This window comes from Antedon bifida, chromosome 3, assembly GCF_963402885.1.
Source record: "Antedon bifida chromosome 3, ecAntBifi1.1, whole genome shotgun sequence".
Taxonomy (NCBI): Eukaryota; Metazoa; Echinodermata; class Crinoidea; order Comatulida; family Antedonidae; genus Antedon; species Antedon bifida.
In genome coordinates this window covers 1,188,993-1,206,985 of record NC_136228.1, presented here as the reverse complement: position 1 = coordinate 1,206,985, position 17,993 = coordinate 1,188,993, and the positions used below count along the sequence as shown (strand labels likewise).

Sequence of the window (17,993 nt, the reverse complement as noted above, 5' to 3'; positions counted from 1 at the left end):
TGTAAACAAAGAAATATTATGCATAATAAGGCTCTTATTAATATTACTAAGTATTGTAAAGCATTACATTTCAAATAAAACAGGCTGTTCAATAATAAATATATTATTCATACCTACTGCCTGTAATGACAGTAAACACAATAGCTGTAATGTCAGACGTGTTCTTGTGGCGGACCACACACATTTTTTAAAGATATTCTCTCTTTTTATATTACCAATCTAAAATATATTTTTTTAATTATTCCTTATTTTATAGGCCTATATATTACTATCATATGTAACAAAATTACAATTATTGGTTTTTAAAATCGTACTAAGTACTAACTACACTGTAGCTTTTTTAAAAGTTAAAAAATCATGTATACGTAAAAGTCCAGCCGTCGAAATATTTTTACCACTATACTCGACGTGTGTACAAAGGAGACTACAAGAAAATAAGGTGTGGAAAGTTCGAATAGATAGTAATTTTTTCGTGCACAATATTCCGTTAAAATCGACGGGATGGAGTCATATGACGTTATTGCAAACCAACCTGTTGTAATTGATAATGTACGTATAATAGTAGTTTTATTTATATTAAATATCTTTTGTTTACAGCGCGTGAATAATTATCATTATGTACAAGTTGTCTGCATGAATCAGTAGATGCTAGGCCCTATCTAATGTATACGATGGTGGCGCTCGATAATATCCGACTGCCAAAGATACCCTGTTATCCCCTTCGCGTTTGCAAAAGCCGGTTCAAGTTCAGGCCTAGCATTTATACGGCATATTTTAATGTTTTTAACTGTTTTAACTCCTGAGACTGTTTAAAAAGTAACTACTTTAGGCCTGCATTCTTTCCTAGTTAACTGTTTTTAAATAAATAAGTAGGGCCTATATTAATTATTATATAATTAATATTAATTATTATTTAAAATTAATAATAACATTTTAAAAATGAAAAAAAATATATTTTGATACTGATAATGTATTTAAATGAATAAATATGAATTGGTGAATAAAATAAAATATGTCTATATTCTAGACCTTTATAAATAAATTAGATGTTTTTCTTTTTATAATAGGGGTCTGGTGTTATTAAAGCAGGCTTTGCTGGAGATCAAATCCCTAAGTATCATTTTCCAAATTTGTAAGTACACATCTTAGACTTTGAGATTATAGACCCTTTATTACTGCAATATTTAGTAATTTAAATTAAAACCAATTTTTTATATGCAGAATATATGTACATTACCAAAAATAAGTTTAATATTGTAATATTTATTATTATTATTAATAGCAGACTTAAAAGGAATTACGTAAATTAAAACATTGTATTGTAAATAAATGTATTTTTTATTATCTTTTATAGTGTTGGGCGGCCTAAACATGTACGAGTAATGGCTGGAGGCTTGGAGGGTGACTTATTTATAGGTCCAAAGGCCGAAGAACATAGAGGTCTACTAAGTATAAACTATCCTATGGAAGTAAGTATCAATTGATTAATTGAAACAGAAATAACATCTTTCATCTTCTTTCTTCACCATTTATCTTCATCCTCTTTCTTTACCAGTTATCTTCATCCTCTTTCTTAACCAGTTTTCTTCATCCTTTTTCTTCACCAGTTATCTTCATCCTTTTTCTTCACCAGTTATCTTCATCCTCTTTCATAGCCAGTTATCTTCATCCTCTTTCTTCACCAGTTATCCTCATGCTCTTTCTTCAACAGTTATCTTCATCCTCTTTCTTCAACAGTTATCTTCATCCTCTTTCTTATCGAGTTATCTTCATCCTCTTTCTTAACCAGTTATCTTCATACTCTTTCTTCACCAGTTATCTTCATGCTCGTCCTTCACCAGTTTCTTCATGCTCGTCCTTCACCAGTTAACTCCATCCTCGCCCTTGACCAGTTATCTTAATCCTCTTTCTTCACCAGTTATCTTCATCCTCTTTCTTCACCAGTTATCTTCATTCTCTTTCTTCACCAGTTATCTTCATCTTCTTTCTTCACCAGTTATCTTCATCCTCTTTCTTCACCAGTTATCTTCATTCTCTTTCTTCACCAGTTATCTTCATTCTCTTTCTTCACCAGTTATCTTCATCTTCTTTCTTCACCAGTTATCTTCATTCTCTTTCTTCACCAGTTATCTTCATTCTCTTTCTTCACCAGTTATCTTCATTCTCTTTCTTCACCAGTTATCTTCATCCTCTTTCATAGCCAGTTATCTTCATTCTCTTTCTTCAACAGTTATCTTCATCCTCTTTCTTCACCAGTTATCTTCATCCTCTTTCTTCACCAGTTATCTTCATCCTCTTTTTTCACCATTTATAAATTTATTTATTTAAATTAATGTTTATTTAAAGTGCACTATGCACAACCAGATCTTGGAAAAAGTAAACCTAGGCCCAGTTGATTTGCAGCATGAAAGAATCATTTAGGATTTACCAATCCTCTCTTGGAAATGCGAATCTTAAATAAGTGTTAAATGAAATCAGATGATGACACTAATTACAACAGTGATATAGAACTGATTATAGTCTGTTTGTTAGCAGTATTTGGTTTTTTTTCAGCATGGAATCGTTACAGATTGGAATGATATGGAAAGAATATGGCAATACATTTACTCCAAGGATCAACTTCAAACATTTTCAGAAGAGGTAAGATTTTTCCTTTACAAAACCATTGCAAAAGCTTAGCTTTTAGCAATTCTTTAAATGTCAGTTTGTCTAGATCATACTATTAAACTACTCAACTTTTCCCAAAACTCGACAACCTTTTTCTATTATAATGCTCCGCGTCTGTGGAATGACATTCCAGAATGGATTAGGCATTGCCATACAATTAATTCTTTTAAAAAATCATTAAAATCATACCTTTTTGCTGAGGCATATGGTATTAATGAAGCATAAACAAACAGTGTTGTGATTAGCGCCTTGAGCACTTTTAGTGGATATGTGCGCTATATAAATTGTTATATTATTATTATTAACCGTGGGCTAGTAAAAAATGTCTGCTGGTTTTCTGGAAAGCCTGGTTTCAGAATACATTTTAAATACAGAAGACTTGTAGTAAAATGTATTGGATTTAACTAAATTGTTAGCAAATAATCTGTGCACCTGCATTAGGGTGAACCAGAATATAATGTATGAATTTAAATGGTCTTAACTAAATTATATCTACTAGCATCCTGTGCTGTTGACTGAGGCACCATTGAATCCTAGGAGAAATCGTGAAAAGGCTGCAGAAGTTTTCTTTGAGACATTTAATGTCCCAGCCTTATTTATATCAATGCAGGCTGTTTTAAGTTTGTAAGTAACATTAGTTGTTTTATAGGCTTAGGAAGTGGAGTAGGACAAGTTCCAACTCTGACACTAGTTCAGGATTAAAACATGACACTAGGTCAGGATTGAAACCTGACACTAGGTCAGGATTGAAAGCTGACACTAGGTTAGGATTGAAAGCTGACACTAGGTCAGGATTAAAACATAACACTAGGTCAGGATTGAAACATGAAACTACAGTAGATCAGGATTGAAACATGACACTACAGTAGATCAGGATTGAAACCTTGGAATTGGAAGGAAGCATGTTAACCACCAAGCCCTCAACCTGTACAAGATTGCAGAGCATCATTACTTTAGCTTTAACATGATATTTACCACTTTTTTAGTTTAGTGCATAGGATACTATTATTTAACAAAATAAATTGCCTTCTTACAGGTATGCTACAGGTAGAACAACAGGTGTCGTCTTGGATACTGGTGATGGTGTGACCCATGCTGTACCCATCTATGAAGGCTTTGCCATGCCACATTCCATAATGAGGGTGGACATTGCAGGGCGTGATGTCACTCGATACCTACAGTTACTGCTGAGAAAAGAAGGCATGAATTTCAGGACTTCTGCAGAGTTAGAAATTGTCAAGACAATCAAAGAGGTAAACTTCACATTGACATACAAAGTAGCAATCAATCAAAAGATGAGATATGGTAATAATATAATAATATTAATATACACATTTTGGTTTTTTTTTTATAACTGAAGTACCAATTTTGCTGCTTCACGGCCTTACCACTTTGAAACACTGGTTCCCATCAGATCAAAGTTAAGCAACAGTGCGATGCAGTTTGGCTGGAAGAGTTGACTCTTTGAGAATACCACATGCTTTATAGACATTTCAAAGGGATATTATGTAATGATAAAAAGGCATATCAGACAGAGAGGTATGGGCTTGAGACCTGTCTGCTATATATTGCTTGTATTTTATTTAACAAAATATTGTTATTTGATTTTAGAGAGCATGTTATTTATCAAGTAATGCAATTAAAGAAGAAACATCAGAAACCGAAAAGACCGTTTATACACTACCAGATGGAAGTACAGTAGAGGTAAGTAAATACTTGAACAACAATAAACATTCAATAATAATCAATAGGGGTGGGGTGGAAAGAAGTTGTCCGATAACTATTTGAAAATGTATATTTGAATCCAGGAACATCAGGGTTCATAGGTCATTAAAACCCTGGAAATTCATAGAATTTTCCTAAACAGGCATTGACATTAAAATGTATTCATGTAAAGAAACATAGATGCAAAACAAAATTTTCTTTAATATGACATTTTAATCTGACACGTAAAATTGTTTTTTTTTTATTGAATATGGTGGTGTATAAAATAAATTTACAGAAACCTAAAAATTGGTCAGTAAACATAAATTTTAAGAATATTTATACCCTTATACGGTTGTATTTTTATTTTATACTAGGTCGGTGCCGCTAAATTCCGTGCCCCCGAGCTTCTTTTCCGACCAGATTTAATTGGGGAGGAATCTGAAGGTCTTCACGAGGTGCTCACTTTCTCCATCCAGAAATCAGACATGGATTTACGAAGGACATTGTTTGCTAACATTGTTTTATCAGGAGGCTCAACATTATTTAAAGGTTTCGGTGATCGACTTCTGGGTGAAGTAAAAAAATTAGCACCAAAAGATGTCAAAATTAGGGTGAGTGAGTTTGTATGATATGTGGCACACCTTTATTTTCCCCATAAATTTGTAGAGTTTTTAATTTGAAGAATAATCACTTCCCACGCTGTTTAATGAGAATATAAATTAGCAAATTTTAGTGGACATTCACTTTCAGATACAACTATTACTTTTATAATAATCACTACAATGCATTGATAAATAACATAATTATGTTTAGTTAACAATAAGGCCTAAAAAATGTTGCCAAAAAAGGCAAAAATCTAAAATAAAAGTAGAGTGCATATTTTAATATCAATTTTGATAAATGAAGATAGCGCATTTCTTGTTATACTGCACATGTTTCTCTAACATTTGCAATATATATCTTTATTTTCTACAGATATCAGCACCACAAGAAAGACTATATTCAACGTGGATAGGGTAAATATAAGAATATTTACATAATATTACTCATTTTATTTTTAGATTAACATTTAATGTCAATTTTTCTCCAAACATCCATGTAATGTACCTGCTCATACGTACAAATATAACTTTGTATACACATTACTAAACTATGTGGAAACTGCACAAATGTATTTACTTACCTGAATTGTGAAATAAGTGTGGTCATCACTAGTCTGATTTAGTCAGGCATAGCTGTTGTGTTTTTTTTCTTCCTCCTCATGATAAAAGTGCCAATTAAATCCTTAATGTTATCTAGTTAAAAAAACATTTAAAATCAATAATGAATTTGTATTTTTTTGGACAAGCAGCGTTATATATCGTGTGCAAGGAGGAATCAAGTTTGTGTATATCTAATGAAGATGTTTTTTTTCTTTTACAGCGGCTCAATTTTAGCATCGTTAGATACATTCAGGAAAATGTGGGTATCGAAAAAGGAGTATGATGAAGATGGTGCGAGAGCTCTTCATAGAAAGACCTTCTGATCAAATTGATTGTATATTATGTGTGTATGTGTTGCAATTCTATTAGCATACAAAGTGCTCGAAAACATGTGTTTTATCCAACTTAGATAAACAACATAGTTTCTTTTCATTATCAGAATATGAATCTGGCCGTCATGTGTATGATTGTATTCTGTATTCCTCTAAGGTTTGCCAAACTCTAGGTCAAATCATGGGGAGCCTCCACGGTCCAATAGACAGTAAAATTATGGTACAGTCTGTCTTTATATATCAACCACCTCGATTATATAATAACATTGTTTCTCTTTCTTTGGTTGTTGGTCAATAATTAAATAATGTAAAATCCATTAAAAATGATTTTTTAAGTTGGCAAAAAACCATATTTAATAATTCTATACAAGAGAACAATAGAGTTTATTTGGTCCAAGCTTGATACCATAAACAATCTGCCTGCCTGGTGGTAGTTGTTGTAACAATTCAAATGAACAATCTAGTATCCCAGCCCATTTGGCAAGTAGCATGAAGGAACTACTGTATGCATTTAAATTTTCCAAAAAAATACTTTAATATTTTGTTTTTCAATCTAGTACAGATAACAAAGCCAGTTGTGTTTAAATATAACTATGAAAATTACCTTTATAAAATAGAATTATGTAAACAGTTTAGAAATATTTTCTGCTCTTGTTCTAATGGTAAAATGAAATTAAACTCCTTTATAATGGTCAGGTATCATTATGCTGGCAGATTGTTATAATTATTCTAGATTTAGATAATTCTCTTTGTATTCATATCTATTATTTTGATAACTGTGTTTCATTTTAAATTACATATATTTATGGTTTTGATTTCCCTTAATTAATATTTTTAGAGGGTAATTAGATTTTATGTTCTTTTAATTTATGCACGCATTATTATATGAAAGATATAAATAAAATATATAAACCAACATATTCATATAATGAAGACCAAATTTCTTTATTAAAACAAGGAGCTATAACTCCGTGAAGCAATTTGAATTATCATCTATGTATCTTAAATTAATGTATGTTATTAGCCATGATAATAAACATAATTTTGTGCTTAAAATGTAATAGCAATCCAATATTTACTTAATGATCAATATATAAATTAATACAGACACAGCTCAATGATCTCATAATTCAAGATTTATTTGGTTAAGGTAGTTTGTTATACAACCCTTGCCACTATTTGAATTAATATCTGAAGCGTATCACCGGCAGCTGAATATGTCATGAAGCATTACAAATATTATAAGTTCAATGTAGGATCAAGCTCTGTCTACACTATCAAACTAGTTTGACAAAAAAAGTGTGATGGTAGTAATTTTACATCATCGTGTCCATATATGGGCATTTTGTTTGATAATGTAAACAGAGCTTTATGCCTTAAACTTTTGCCAAGGAAGTGTCTCGCGCTAATATTTCTATAAAATAAAGTTTATTTGGAAGAATTTTAATTGTACATTGTAATGTCTTCCCTAAAAAAATACAATAAACTATAACTCTGTGATAGTGATTCTTTAAAATATTTTGTTTAAATTATGTCATGAATATTTATTATGTTATGCAGTAATGTATTGAAATATTAATTCAGAAATTTTCTACATTTTAAACCAGTAAATCTTTGTAAATGTATTATCAATCCATAGATTTATCAAAGACGCATATGTTCCCAAAACTGGTTACATTCATTGTTAAATTGTACCTTTACGATTTTGGAAAGAGAAAAGATGGTAGGGATATAAACTTCGAGGAATGTTTCACCAAAACTGTTATGTTTCTGGAGATGGTTTACATCTATTATAAGCTATATGTATTTACAGTACTGTATTGTTTTTTAATTTGAAATGAAATTATTGCAAAAAAATACATTTTCCACACAAAAAGTAGTATAGGAAGTTAATGAAAGAGGTAACCTAACAGCACACTTGAATTGGTAAGGTTGACTGGTATGTTTATTATGTTGTGTAGGGTCTAGCAACTCTCTGTAGATGTTGTTTAATATTAGTATCCACCGCCAACTTAAATTCTGAAATTGACCGGTATATTTGTTTTGTGTTTTTATTTAAGTCACTATCTATCTGAGTGAACAGTTGGTTGTACTTTATTCATTATGTGCTTTTAATGATATATTGTTTAAACTCTGTGCACAATTAAAGAATGTATATAATATAATGTGTTATAATGTTGTTTCTTTAAAACACTGTACAGGCCTATTTACACAGACGAGCGGAAACAGTAAGCCCAAAACCACTGCTTGTCCTACGAACTGTAGAATCTGTATATCCTGGGAAATTTTCCATTTTGTGGTCAAGAAATAACGTAGCTTCTATTTTTATTCGCGTACAACGCGACTCTACAGCTCACTGTCGGTAAACACTAACTTGAACACGCGACTGCAGCAATGTATATGGCCTTGTTTTTAAACCATTTACAGTTACTGCTCTTCGGCTCTTGCAGTAGATAAACCAATGCTTGTACAAAAGGTTAGTTCAGCTACATGGTTCAGCACAATCTGTCTTCTATTTCAAAATCCTGGATACACCACTGCATATGATAGGTAAACAATAATATCTAAACAACCATTTTTAAGAATAGAAAGAATTTAATTTCAAAACATGAAAAGCAGAAATAAATATAGTAGAGTATCATTATTAGTTATCCGCTTGGTATACCAAGCGGATAACTCCTTGTTATTGTATGAGATCAATATTTTTTTTCTGTATTATTCTTCTTTCCTTCCTTCCTTTTTGTGAGTCGTGTTTCTCTAAAATGTGTAAACATAACATTTCATAACTTTGACAACATATGGGCATTTACGTGAAGTTGTGCACCTCCTATTTTTGAATGACGTCATAGTTGCGCAACGTGACTTACGCGCAATTTTATGAATTTCAATGATTGATCATAGATTAAAAACCAAAAGTCATTTAGTATTGACACTTTGACAAAATTTAAGTCATATCAGGGGCAAACTTTCTACGGATTAAAAATGGCATGTTTCACAAGAAGTTACGCGCGCACGCGCATTTAAAATTTCAAAATGCGCAAAATTAATTTCTAATCAACTTTTTACGCGTTTCTTGTCATTTTGAGCATGTCAAAAATTCCCACAGGCGCGCAATTTTTTACGCGCGCGGTGCGTACGTAGCGTTAAAAACATATTTTTTTCTCTTGAATTATATTTTTCAAGCCTTTCCTAGTAATTTTGAAAACAATTTAGACCTTTTTCAGTTTAAATAACGCCATACGAACACGTTGAATTAGACAATTTGTGCGCGTTTTTTATGAAAAAGCTTAAAAAATCGTCAAAATTATGTCTTTTTTTAAACAGTCATAGTTTCTAAAGTAAACCGTTAACCGTTTATTTTTATTACAAAATCTAGAAGTTGATGAGTTGTAGATATCGGATCATGCATCAATAAGGCTAAAAAAACATTGTGACGTCATCGTATGGCCACACGAATGTAAAATATAGGATTTTTGTCTCTTTCGTTATTGCTCATCACATTCAATGGAGCGCATCACGCTTATCTGTATTCCTTTTTCTCCTACATTTATATATTGTGTAGGTCAATCAACTTTCTTTAGCATGAGATAAAAATATTTTAATTTTTATGACGTCATCATGCCTAAAAATTTTAATTACGTGGGTCATTAATTTCATCTTTACAGTAAATTTTAATCTGTAATAGCTCGTAAGAATAAAATGTGATAATCACGATTAAAACGTTTTCTGGAAGCTATTGGATTGTAGATACGAATTCATGTAAACATTTTGCCAATCGGATGTTGTGACGTCATCATATGGCCAGTTGAATAAAAAAAGTTGTATTTTCATATTTTGCGTAATAGTTCATCACATTTAAAAGGGTGCGCATCTATATTTTACGTATTCAAATTTCTTCTACACGTTAATATGTTGTTCCTGAGATAATTTCCTTCTGAAATTGCTATCTAAGTGTTTCATTTTGATACCGTCGCCATGTTAAAAATTGGAATAAATGGCGGGTCCCGTAATTTCACCTATTCTACACTGTATGTAATATGTATACAGCTTATACTGTTTGCATGTATATACTATATGACACAAAATTGACAGAATTCAGCACTAACAGCATATCATATTCTTCAGTTCTTGTCATAATGCCATAAACTTTATCTGTGTGCAATATTCCAACGTATGACGTGCACATGGCGTTTGTCGTGGTGCGGATAACTAACTCGTCAAAGTGACGAGTTTCATGTCTAGTTTTCTTATTGATGCAGTATTGGAAAAGCATCACAAAACTGTACTTTATAACTTAAATTAACAAACTAATTAATTTGATACCAATTGTATAAACATCCAGGTATTTCATAACTTAAATAACAATTTTAAGTTTTAAAAAAACCAATCAAATTTATCTAAACCAAAATATTATATTTCCAATTTACATTGGATATTCAAAATAATATATACTTAAGTGCATAATACAGTAGGTAGGTAGGTAAAATGTTTATATATGGCCCAATCCCGTCATGACAGACGATAACCTTAGGCCCAAAATATTATATTAACTAAGCTAAGTACTTCTCTGCTACGGATGAGTTCTGTTGGGTTCATTTATTTATTAAAATAATTTAACAATTTTTTTTTGCGCTATAGTGAAATAATATGGGTGTGTTACATTGGAGGCTCTGAGTTATTTGTACAAAGATAGGACAAAGTTTCAACATCTATTATGAAGTTACTGTACTATAATAATAAATAATAAGCACAATCACGTTTTTGCTAGGATATACCATTTACAATAACAGCTCCTATTGTCATTTGTTATTAATTGTTGTAAGTGCAGGTATCATTACTGTATTTAACTAACATTCTGTGGGACTAAATAAATAACATAAAATGTATATCAATTTACCTTTTTATTGGTGCATATTCGCGCATAAATACTAATAAGTAATAGTAACCAGTATAATTATCATTTTCGGCCCAATACAGAGCTTGGCAGTGTGTTTCAAGGTTTTTGATATTTCTATTATTTTATTTAATTTATAATTTTTGAAATATTGAAAATATCATAGCTTTAAAAACAGACTTTTTATAAATAAAAGAAACACCAAATTTAAATAAAGTGATATTTCAGTACAAATTTGCATTTATTTATATAATTTACCTCACATGATAAACTTTCAATTTCAGTTTTTGATTAATAAACTAAAATGGTTTTAGGAGAGAGATTCAATTATTAGATTAGACGTTTACATAATAAAGTTTGTTATACAGTAACAGTACTCACTGTACATTTAAATTCAAAATCAATCAAAAACATCTACAGTTCTCGACACAGTCTGTTAAAATGTATTTATAAACAACTAAACCTCCTTTAAATTAGTGTATTAACATTCTGACATGTCTCTTGGCTCTAATATACAAATAAATATGTGACCTGATGAATTCTAGTTTATAATAAAAAAAAAATTAAAGTTATATCTATATACAAACAAATGATAGTGATGATATACGGACATTAGTGACATTATACGGTTATTATTGGAGTTAAAAGTTGTGATCTATTTTAAATATTAATGGCCTGGTTGTCAGCTGCTTTTTATTATATTAAATTCCATAATAGCCTGTTAAAATATCAGTTTTTTTTACAAATAATTTCACACAATTTAGTGAGATTTTTCTTGTTGCAACATCTTTGATTTTGGTTTAAGTTACAGTAGTTACAGTTTTAAATTTTCAAGTCAAAATAAACTTTTCATGTTGAGTATAAATTTATATAAAGGAATTGTTGGTGCAATAAAATTAACCAACTGTGACAAATTGGGAAGAATGTGAAATGAAAAAACATCTTTAATATCGCTCTGCCATCATTAGGACAACTAAGGAAGTCCAGCCGGTAAAGGGATGAGTTCCTTGACCTTTGCCATTGACATCACTATAGTGTTCCCAAACATATCCAGACAGATCATACTGCTTCAGGATGTTAGTGATCAAGTTCTGTCGAAGTTCCTGGTATAGCTGCCATGCTGTGTCACTATGAGGACCTTCAATGTTACTGTAGTGATTGAGGGCACGAACTGCAAGAAAGTTCATATTGATCCATATAGTTCCTCGCCAATACGGTGGATCATGCTCTGTATTGTACTTCATGTACATTGGATCAGATTTTGAAAGAGATCTCAGCCCATATTTTGTCCAAAGAAGATTAGGGTCTTTGAGATCTTTTAAGACATTTCCTAACTTATCAGAGTTTGGTTCAAGTACTTGTAGCAGGAAAGGGAATAAGCTAACATAACCAAAAGAATCTACAAACGTTTCCTTTGGTGGTGATCCTTTTAACTTTCGAACCATTGGCATTTTTGGAGGAGGAGGGATTCTTTTACCAGGCTGAGGCTTGGGTGGAGGGGGTGGCTGTAATCTTTGAAGAAATACTGTTTTGCTATGGTTTCCAAAATCACTATAAATCTTTTTAGAAGGTGACCAATGAAGTTTATCTAATAGAGCATTATCTGTCAACAAGTTATAAGTAGCTTTATAAACTTCAGTAGGTTCATCAACTTGTTTTGCTAAATCTGCCATTATGCCAGATGCTAAAGCCATCCAACATCGCAAGTCAATATGTCTTTCACTATCAGATGGGTGAGATGCCCGTGGAAAATCATCAAGGCCGGATGTCAATGTTTTTGGATTTAATTCTCTGTCTGTTTTAGAATCTCTACCTCTCCAGCGATATGAGGATGGAACAGGCCCAGACTGAGTTGTGTTGTACCAATTGTACCATACTTTGAGACGAGGAAATATTCTTGAGATAAACTGTTTACTGGTTTCAGCTTTAGAGTCAATAGTTCTAAGGATTGATTGAATCGAAAGAAACAAAGTTGGAGGGTTCGCATTTTCATTATTTTGCACTACAAATTCATCTGGTACTCTACTTCTCGCTTCCTGACCTAAAATCTGTTCCCGCGGAATCCATCCTTCAATATTCATCAGATCAAGCCAGTGACCAATAATGTCCATACTGATATCTGGATTCCATTGACTGATTAATAGATTATGGAATCCTTCATCCCACAGAAATCCTCTGGGAAAGAAAGAACGAGATGGAACTGCAGTGTATAGAGCACTTTCCCAGTAATCTACAGGCTTGCTAGTGTACTTCGATTTTACAATTGAGCTTCCGTAAAAGTATCCTATCCCACCAATCAAATTGCTAAGGATAGCTTTAGCAATTTTAATCTGTTTTGCACTATATCCCTTTTTAATGAGTCCAAACTTTTGCTCAAAATCACCATCAAACTTAGTCTTATATTTTGATAGTTCTTGGTTGAAGACTAATCCAGAAAGATGGTTAGGCCTCTTAACAAAACTACCAGACTCAAAAACAACTTCCACTTCAAATGGTAAAGTGAGAGTTACTTGATGAACCATAAAGTTTGGTTCAATATCTGTTATCTGATTGATTTTAAGTACATCACCAACAAGTCCGACAATTTTTTTCCCGCCTTTAAATGGGTAGGACCGAAGACCAGTCTTCATGACCACGTCTTTCAGCACATGTATGCTTGGAGAGTAGGTGCTTAAATAATGCGTTTTTATAGTATTTTTCGACTGTAGAAACTTCATAGTGAATTGTCCAAGTTCATTGGTGACACCTTGGATCTCTTGCAGGTACGTGCCATCGGCTGATGTCTTGTACTGCATTTTGCCATTTCCATCTAATGCGGCATAGAATAGAATTGATACAACTGACGTACTATTCTGTTTTGTCTGAAATTAAGAATAAAATATTTGCACATAAAAAGTTTATCTTACAGGCCTATCAAATTGGGATGAAATTCAAATTTATCTACTGTATTGTATTAATTAAAATTGTAAAATAAAATTTATTATTCAAAAAAGGAAAATGAAACTATGAATTTACAATTAACAGTGAGAAATATAAAGTTCAATACAGTTTAATAAAGTAATTAATAATTCAGATGATTAAATAATTGTTGTAGAAAAAAAGAAAATGTAGCAGTATATTGTCAAGGAACTTACAGTATTTTTTCCGGATATTCTGACTGACCAATCTCCTCCGTGATCACCACCAGGACGTTTTACAAATTCCGTCATCAATGTAAAACCTTTTTCCACAATTTCCTGCACACCAAAGTTAACCCCGTCATGCATCAACCATCCAAACTTTGGCAAAGCATCAGAATGTTCACAATTGTGCCGAACAGAAAACTTTTTTGCAGGTGAAAACTGACTAAACCACATTAAACCAGTAACTAAAGAGTTTGAACTTCTTGTACGCATGCCAAAATATGATCCCGGACGATATGTTCCCCAAAACCTATCATTTTGTGTTTGTTGAGATTGTTTTAGCGACACATGTTTGTTATTATTACTAATGACCTTTGGTACATCCAAAGGAGTATATACCTTTGATGCTAAGCTGTATGTGTACCACATGTAGAAACCTATTGACAGTGAACTCAAGATAACAACCGCAACAAAACGTAATCCGATATTTGTCTTGGCTGCTGATAAGATGCCCTTCTGTTTGGACGACCTACGTTGCGAAATACCACCCTGGTTTGTAGTAGAGCCATTATTTACGGAAGTAACTTCCATTTTGTTTGGACCAGGGGGGCTTTGAATATTCCTCTTTCTCGCCATTGTACCGTCCTCTTGTCCAGAAACTGAAGTATGGAAGTCACCAATATCAGTATTTAGTTCTAATAATTCATTTTCGTTGGGTAATTCTACAATTTTTTTATCATTTTTACTCTCAATACAATCACTTCCTGATTCCTTAAAATTCGTACGGGAAAACCCTTCTAATTCACTATTATCTTCGTTTATATTACCGAAATCACTTCCGTCCAAGCCGTAGATGTTTCCTGTTGACGTGGACTGGCAAACGAGCCCATACGGGCTTTTTACCTTTTCTTCCCCAGCAATTATTGCCATGCTGTCCATTTTCTCAAGCCTAGAAAACGCTGGATTAAAATGAAAGACCTAAGCTGCTAATATTTAGTTTATTGGAGGAAAGCAAAAATATATTAATTATCATAGCCTTACTAACAAATGAATTTATTTTAAACATTTATTATAATAGTTTATTTACTATTTTTTAAATTTATTTATAGAAAAAGTTCTTTTATTAAAAAGTACTTTTTCATATTTTTAGTAAGTTAGTGTGTCTCAGTTCGCTCGTTTTTAAAAACACAATGAGGGCGCTATAGTTGTTTTGATTTTTAACACAGGAAAAGTAACTTGCTTTTCTCTGTGTGCGGCAAAAGCAAGCAATTTAATAAAAAATAACGAAAATGGCGCAAGATAAATACTTTCACGAAGCTCATTTCTGTTCTTTGTCTTCACAGGGAAATGTATACGGCATGACTAAAGTTAAATCTCAGGTTGATCGGTCGTTCAAGATACTTGTGTCATCTGGGAAAGCTGGCCAGATCACATGCATTGGGTTCCAACGTGATGAAACAACATCTTCACTTAAACCTATTTCAATTGAGCTTGAGGCTGGAGACCTTTCCATTCCAGGTGTGAATGACGTCATTCATTTTATGAGTTGTTCTTCTGGTTTTTATCAAAATCAATAGGGAGTTTTTAAATGATAACATAGGCCTACAAACATGAATTGCATCAATGTTTTTAGGTGTACAGCAAATCCATATACATAGTAGCCTAGCCCTCAAGAAGACTTAGCATATGCGCAATGCCTCAAAATGATGTAATTATGTTAAGGCGACGATGTGAAAATCCAAAAGTTTATATTCAACATAGACCCGTAAATATTGTGAAAAAGTATCTGCATGCACATGAAGAATAAGCATGTCCAAACCACAGTAGAGAATTATATCGTTTATGACTCCCAAAGAAATCAGCTGCATAATTTTAAAACCAAATTCTACCACCTAATTCCTAGAGATAAACCTAACCCATACTATAACTGAACCTAACCATCTTTTTCTTCCACTCAACAAATTTTGATGGCAGCCGTAATACATTATACTGTTGTACAGTATACCCAACTTATACTTTCAAATTGTTTTTAGATTGTTTCAAAAGAAACATATTCTTACTTTTTATTTAGATGGAGCTGAACTGTTGAGTCTTGACACTTTTCAGTTAGACGATATATTGCTACTTGGATTCTGTTTTACAAAAGAGGACACTATTGACAACAATACAATCCAGTGGCTAAATGCCTCCAACATCATCTCCACCCAACTAGAGCCTGGTGCAGACTTCACCGTGGCAGGTTTAATGCAAGGTTTGAGTTCTGTTGAACTAGATTTTAACTGTCTCTTTCTGAAACATAGACTCATCAAACAAAATGGCATGACTGTCCATCTTTGTTTGATGAGTGGTGATGACTCCAAAATTCACTTGTTCACTTTAGAAAGAGAGGATTTTGGAAACACAATTAAATGTTGTGAAGTATCATGCGAGATTTTTTTCCCGGAATTTAAAGAACTTGGAAGTTGTGTGATTTGTCTGGATTTCGTAGAAATCGGGGGAAAACGAATCTCGGCCATTGGTTGCGACAATGGCTCTGTATTAGTTTTTGTCGTTGACTTGAAGTCGTTGCACATATTAGAATCTTGGAAAACCAGACATGACCATCCTATCATTGTCGTTAAGTTGTTCTCCAACATGATCAGTCCAGATTCTAAGGCGTTAGAAATTTGCCATTTGTTGGCATCTTCTGTTACAACTCCCTCTGTTGTTTATCGTAACATTTTAAAAAATGGATTTACAAATGTGAAATCTCTTCACAATTCAAATAGTCATGATTTAGTGATGTGTGCATGTGTGGCCGATATTGACTGGGATGGCGAACCGGAGATCGTACTTGGTACAAACGGCCACTGTTTATTGGCGTACAAGTGGTATGCCGAGGATAAAACCACATTGACAATTCACACTTCAGACTCACCAGGAAAAGATGCAGAAGAGGAAGAGGATGATCTCTGGCTGCCAATGGAAGAGTACAGATTAACATATATACGTAAATTTTCTCATCCATTGATGGGGCTTGAGTATGTTGACATGACTGGGGATGGTGTGTGTGAATTGGTTATCTTATGCTCAGATGGAGTAAGGATTCTTCAACATAATTTGGAAAAAGCAAAAAATGTAGTTATGGAAAGACTAAACAAGTTTAAAATGGTAAAAGATGATGACAAAAAATAAAATGATTGTGATAATAATAAAACATATACAGTATGACCATTAGAGTTATTAAAATGAGACAATATTTTTTGTACAATTATATTGTCTTGTTTCTGCTATTTTTATATTTGTGTATATCTTGCATAGTTTTTGTATGAAATTGTGACCATGATGTGCAGCTATGTACTGAATTAAACTCCAAGTTAAATTTCCCTTTGTTGTAAATCTATTTTACTGGATCAAATAATCAACGTAGAGGTGAGTTTATATACTGAGCTGTCGATTTGCTTGAGTGCTCATAAATGTATAAGACAACTCAATGAGAACTAGAATTTGACCCAGAAGGAGATGGATATAATATGTGTATAAATAAGATCAAGCTCTTTGATTTGCCTACTACTAGTGGAAATATGCAGATGGATGGATATGTTTGTAAGAAAAGTTATTCAAATAATGAATGTTTATGAGTTGGATGGTGAGAATATTTAATAGGTTGAAACAATGACTATTTTTAACAAGGCGCAAGCATGAAAATTCTCTCCATTTCAACCATTACAAATCATTCATTACTTTTAATCAATTTATCCATGGTAAATCAGTGCTCCAACTTTAAACGCAGAGTAGAAAAGTTATAAACAAGTTGATTTCCGAACGTGATCAGTCAACATTGTGTAACAAAAAGTCTCTAAAATGTTACAGACAGTTTAACGTACAGTAAAGCACGTTCATTATCATGTATTTTTCGTTAAATGGGGCTAATTCCAAGTGATGCATAATTGCCCAATCAAATTGCAAGAATACAATCAGGTGTGTTATAATATATTTTAACAGTATTGAATAAATAAAGTAAAATCAATTTAGTCGTAAGTAATCAAGCTTTATTGACTCAATTTATTAATCTTGATATCACAAATAA

The 17,993-nt window shown here is 32.4% G+C and overlaps 3 protein-coding genes across 5 annotated transcripts; 2 read left to right on the top strand and 1 right to left on the bottom strand.

The window, feature by feature from the left end:
- The first annotated feature begins 417 nt into the window (after window positions 1–417).
- LOC144838654 (alpha-centractin) lies at window positions 418–8,073 on the top strand. The gene is made up of 10 exons (XM_078694084.1): window positions 418–549; window positions 1,068–1,132; window positions 1,355–1,469; window positions 2,554–2,640; window positions 3,167–3,291; window positions 3,704–3,920; window positions 4,279–4,371; window positions 4,749–4,985; window positions 5,350–5,390; window positions 5,797–8,073. Exons 1-10 carry the CDS (start codon window positions 502–504, stop codon window positions 5,897–5,899), a joined length of 1,131 nt encoding a protein of 376 aa, XP_078550210.1. The 5' UTR covers window positions 418–501; the 3' UTR covers window positions 5,900–8,073.
- Window positions 8,074–11,547: 3,474 nt separating this feature from the next.
- Window positions 11,548–14,867, bottom strand: LOC144836767 (mannosyl-oligosaccharide glucosidase-like). The gene is made up of 2 exons (XM_078691615.1): window positions 13,937–14,867; window positions 11,548–13,663 (listed from the first exon to the last, which is right to left on the bottom strand). Exons 1-2 carry the CDS (start codon window positions 14,861–14,863, stop codon window positions 11,747–11,749), a joined length of 2,844 nt encoding a protein of 947 aa, XP_078547741.1. The 5' UTR covers window positions 14,864–14,867; the 3' UTR covers window positions 11,548–11,746.
- LOC144836768 (KICSTOR complex protein kaptin-like) lies at window positions 14,369–17,289 on the top strand. Of its 3 annotated transcripts, none has more exons than XM_078691618.1 (3): window positions 14,369–14,476; window positions 15,268–15,442; window positions 15,996–17,289. In XM_078691618.1, the coding sequence occupies exons 2-3, from the start codon at window positions 15,283–15,285 to the stop codon at window positions 17,096–17,098; spliced, it is 1,263 nt and encodes a 420-aa protein (XP_078547744.1). In that variant the 5' UTR covers window positions 14,369–14,476; window positions 15,268–15,282; the 3' UTR covers window positions 17,099–17,289. The 3 variants fall into 3 exon arrangements, with proteins under 3 accessions (XP_078547744.1, XP_078547743.1, XP_078547742.1); XM_078691617.1 differs by lacking the exon at window positions 14,369–14,476 and adding an exon at window positions 14,525–14,640; XM_078691616.1 differs by lacking the exon at window positions 14,369–14,476 and having other exon boundaries at window positions 15,135–15,442.
- Window positions 17,290–17,993: the final 704 nt, after the last annotated feature.